Source organism: Oratosquilla oratoria, chromosome 28 (assembly GCF_046742065.1).
Source record: "Oratosquilla oratoria isolate Oo_2021 chromosome 28, ASM4674206v1, whole genome shotgun sequence".
Lineage (NCBI taxonomy): Eukaryota > Metazoa > Arthropoda > Malacostraca > Stomatopoda > Squillidae > Oratosquilla > Oratosquilla oratoria.
Genome location: NC_134804.1, coordinates 13,115,180 through 13,120,430, shown reverse-complemented (window position 1 = coordinate 13,120,430; position 5,251 = coordinate 13,115,180). Strand labels below are relative to the sequence as shown.

The following is a 5,251-nucleotide window of genomic DNA, read 5'->3' as shown; positions in this document are numbered from 1 at the left end:
GTTAATTATATATCCAGGGGAGGATCGTTAGTATACGTAATTTGTGTTTTGTGTTTGTTTGGTTACTCGGATGTTCATGTGCGTTCGTATGTCTGTTTGGTGGTCGAGTTGTTGTTGCAGACCCGAAGATTGCTGACTTAATTCTTAGTCAGCTAGAAGGGCCTGACATTGAGTGGGTGAGTGAGTGAGGGAGTGAGTGAGGGAGTGTGAGCGAGTGACGTTACTCATCATGTATATGGTGGCGTATACACGATCAACAACAGGAAGTAAGTGCATTCCGCGCACCCCCTTTTTCCAACCGCGACCCAACAATATGGTTCACAATCCTCGAGTGTAACTTTAAGGCAAACCGCATTACCACCAGCCTTACGAAGTTTTCACATGCTTGTGGCCTCTTACCATCTGACGTACTCCTCCAAGTTTCAGACACCATCTCCAAGGCACCTACATCCGGTACCCCATACGAAGATTTGAAGAAAGCCGTTCTGGACCGCCTTGAGTCTTCCGAAGCTACACGCCTGCAGGAGCTCCTCTCGAAAGAAGAACTTGGAAATGAGAAACCATCCGACTTGCTGCGACGCATGAAGCGATTGCTCGGAGACAAATACGCAACATTCGACACCTCCATCTTGCGCCACCTATTCTACCAGCGCCTACCAACAACCATCCAAGGCAACCTCTTCAGCGCCAAGAACAAGCTCTCGCTCGACGAGCTAGCCACACTCGCTGATGAGTTCATGGCTTCGGTACCAATTGCGCGCCCTACCATCGCTAACCTCGCCGACCAGTCTGCAACTCAGGCGTTAACCGAGCTAGTCTCTAAACTCACCCTCCAGGTTAGCGCCCTCCAAGAGCAGGTTGCCAACCTTCAACAACGACCCCCGTCACCAAGATACTACCGCAACCGCTCCAGGTCTACGTCCAGAGGGAGACCCAAGCACACATCAGGCGTCTGCTACTACCATCGTCGCTTTGGACAAGATGCGAGGAAATGTACACAGCCGTGCACCTTCTCACCGTCACCGTTAAACACGATGGGCGAACGCTAACGGCGCACAGCGTTCGCCAACATACATCGAAACTCTTCTTCGTATTTGATCCACTCTCCAACACCACATACCTCATCGATACCGGAGCTGAAGTCAGTGTCCTGCCTGCCACAGCATCCCAGCAATCACTGCCGCCGATGTCTTCCCTCTACGCAGCCAACGGCACCAAGATACCCGTTTTCAAGAGGAAGACACTTCAGCTAGAACTCAACCTTCGCCGATCCTTTGAGTGGACCTTCTACGTTGCATCAGTTTCCCAACCCATCCTTGGCGCCGATTTTTTGACCCACTTCGATCTCCTGATCGATATTAAAAATCGCAAGCTCCACGACCCCCTTACTTCGATGTCATCCAACGCCAGGCCAACAACCGGAGTAAGTAGCCAGCTTTCAACCATCAGTGCTGATAACAAGTTTGCTTCTCTCCTCAGGAACTTTCCTGCCTTGACACAACCTTACTCCACGACCACGAATGTGAAACACCACGTAGTGCACCACATAGAGACTACGGGACCTCCAGTCTACGCCAAAGCCCGTCGTCTGGCTCCGGAACGCCTCAAGCTAGCCAAGGCAGAACTGGAAGCCCTCATGCGTCAAGGTATCATTCGTCCAAGCTCAAGCAACTGGTCGTCAGCTCTCCACATCGTCCCCAAAAGCAACGGCGACATCAGGCCATGCGGTGACTACCGCGCCCTCAACTCACGAACTGTGATGGATAGGTACCCAGTTCCCAACATACAGGAGTTTTCCTCACACCTTGCAGGAACTCGCGTATACTCCCGGATCGATCTTGTAAAAGCCTTCCATCATATTCCGGTCAGCCCGCCTGACATCCCCAAAACAGCTGTCACAACACCTTTTGGCTTGTTCGAATACGTTCGAATGCCCTTCGGCCTCAAGAACTCTGCCCAAACTTTCCAGAGATTCATGGACGAAGTCCTGCGAGGCCTGCCTTTTTGCTTCACCTACATCGATGATGTGCTCATCGCCAGCCCTGACGAAGCCACGCACCAAGACCATCTGAAGCAAGTCTTTACCCGCCTACAAGACTACGGCATCCACATCAATCTCGAGAAATCTGACTTCGGTGTGTCATCCATCAACTTTCTAGGACACACCGTCACACCTTCAGGCGTCACCCCTGTCTCATCCCGCTGCGACGCCATCCAGAGTTTCCCGAAACCTACAACACAGCGCCAACTCAAGCAATTCCTTGGTATGTTAAATTTCTATAATCGTTTCATTCCAGGCTGCGCTCAACTGCTCCAACCGCTCTACTCCATGATCATGCCGTGCAAGAGGGGACGTTCCATCGTACTCAACTGGGACGTCGAAACTGATGCAGCTTTCATGGCAGCCAAAGAAGCACTCGGGAATGCTACCGCCCTTAGTTTCCCTATTCCTGATGCCATCACTTCCATCTCGACAGATGCTTCAGACACAGGTGTCGGCGCAGTTCTGCAGCAATACATCAACGATGCCTGGAAACCCATCGCCTTCTTCTCAAAGAAGCTCAACAATGCCGAGAAGAAATACAGCGCCTTCGACAAGGAACTCCTAGCCATCTACAAGGCTGTCAACAGGTTCAGGTATTTCGTCGAAGGACGACAATTCCACATATACACCGACCACAAACCAATCACAACAACATTCATTCATAACAAGACAACATACTCCCCTAGACAACTCCGACACATAGATTTCATCTCCCAATTCACCACAGATATTCGTTTTGTTCGAGGTCCTGCCGATGCACTCTCGCGCAACATATCTGCAGTCTCTACCTCTCTCATCGACTACGCCGCCATCGCTGCAGACCAAGCTGGTGATACCGAGCTGCAGCGATTGATGGAAAACCCCGCGTTGCAGATGAAGAAGGTACAGCTCCCTGGAACCAACACTGAGCTCTACGCCGATGTATCCACGGACACCATCCGTCCCTACTTGCCCGAGAACCACAGGTATCCCTTGTTCCGCCATTTACATGACCTCTCCCACCCAGGTATTCGAGCTTCGCAGCACATGATGTCATCACGCTTCATCTGGAGTGGAATCGCCAAAGACGTTCGACACTGGACCCGCACCTGCGTCAAATGCCAAGCTTCCAAGGTCACACGCCACACCATCTCCCCTCCAGGTACCTTTCGCCCAGTCTCCACTCGACTCGAGCACGTCCACATCGACATCGTCGGACCGCTTCCCTTCTCCGACAGCTTCAGGTATATTCTTACTTGTGTAGACCGTTTTACACGCTGGCCCGAAGCAATCCCGCTTACTGACATAAGCACAGATACAGTAGCCAAAGCTTTTATAACCACCTGGATTTCAAGATTCGGTACACCACTCAGCCTCACATCCGACCGTGGTAGCCAATTTGAATCCAATCTATGGAACAAGGTTATGTCTTTGCTAGGTATCCGGCGTTTCAGAACAGCAAGCTACCATCCCCAATCCAACGGACTCGTCGAACGCTTCCACCGACAACTCAAGGCTTCACTTGCAGCAACAGCACGCGACCGCACCAACTGGTCTACGGTGCTTCCAATGGTCCTCCTCGGTATACGCACGTCCCTCAAGGAAGACCTTGGCCACTCCTCTGCAGAACTTCTTCATGGCACTCCACTCCGTCTGCCCGGTGAGTTTCTTGCATCTGCCCCTATAACGCAGCCCTGCAGCGTTCAAGATTATGCTACTAGTCTTACAGATACAATGCAGAAACTCCAGCCAGTGCCACCGCGTACCTCACCTACAAGAGCGTTTGTGAGCCAGGACCTCGAAGACTGCTCACATGTTTTCGTTCGCGTGGAGGGAGTAAAGAAGCCTCTTCAACAACCATACGATGGCCCATATAGAGTCGTCAAGAGGACAAGGAAGAACTTGACCATCGATCGCCGTGGAACCACTGACGTCATCTCCATAGACCGCGCCAAGCCTGCATACCTCCTCTCGGACAACGAACAAGATCCTGTTGCTCTTCCGACACCTCCGGACACACGGGCTACAAACCACAAACACACTACAAAGAAAAAACAGATATCGTTCCTCCTGCCTCGTCACTAGGGGGAGAGTTCTGTAGCCAACACGTGAAATTACCCCTTCAGGACTCGTGATCGCCGAGTACGGGATAAACAATAGTCACCCCTTAGAACATGCGTCCGACTAAACATACATTCGACTAATTTCAATTAATATAATAACAATGTTCATTATACCAACGTAATTTATTTTGTAAATAAAACAAAACATATCTCTCTACATCCTGTAAGAAGCATATTTATGTATTGTAAATATATTTTGAATAATTGTATACTGAAGACAAAGAATCCAGAATTTCGCCACAAATATTGTAAATACCATCATCGTCATTTCCAATAAACAGATCAGTCATGGGATTGACTTTAAATATCCTAGCTTCCTCCAAGAAGGACAATTGTAGTAACCACTACCAAATGTAGTGGTTTCTACAAATGTCTTTGTTGGAGGAAGCTAGGATATTTAAAGTCAATCCCATGACTGATCTGTTTATTGGAAATGACGATGATGGTATTTACAATATTTGTGGCGAAATTCTGGATTCTTTGTCTTCAGTATACAATTATTCAAAATATATTTACAATACATAAATATGCTTCTTACAGGATGTAGAGAGATATGTTTTGTTTTATTTACAAAATAAATTACGTTGGTATAATGAACATTGTTATTATATTAATTGAAATTAGTCGAATGTATGTTTAGTCGGACGCATGTTCTAAGGGGTGACTATTGTTTATCCCGTACTCGGCGATCACGAGTCCTGAAGGGGTAATTTCACGTGTTGGCTACAGAACACTACAAGCGGAATCTCGCGGAACAAGAGTTCATGCGATTCGCTAACGCCTTCAACAAGGTGACGTATTTTACTTTTTATTTATTTATCTATTTGTCTATTCATCCATTGATTTATCTATTCATCTATTTATTTGTCTATTCATCCATTGATTGATTTATTTATCTATTTATTTTTATTAATTTATATATTCATTTATTTATTTATTCATGTATTTATTCATTTATCTATTTATTCATTTATCTATTTATTCATTTACTTATCTATTCATTTATTTTTTATCTATTTATCTATTTACTTATTCTTTATTCATTCTTTTGTTATTATATTATCATATATTTTTATTCATTTACTTATTTGTAATATAGACAGGC

General features: G+C 46.9%; 1 protein-coding gene across 1 annotated transcript in view; it reads left to right on the top strand.

Annotated features, from left to right (window-relative positions):
• Positions 1-313: 313 nt before the first annotated feature.
• Positions 314-5,251, top strand: part of LOC143040445 (uncharacterized) — an 11,548-nt gene continuing 6,610 nt past the window's right edge. Inside the window, exons 1-2 of the mRNA XM_076211538.1 lie at positions 314-333; positions 365-836. Of these exons, the coding sequence (XP_076067653.1) occupies positions 314-333; positions 365-836 (492 nt within the window). The remainder of the gene's footprint in view (positions 334-364; positions 837-5,251) is intronic.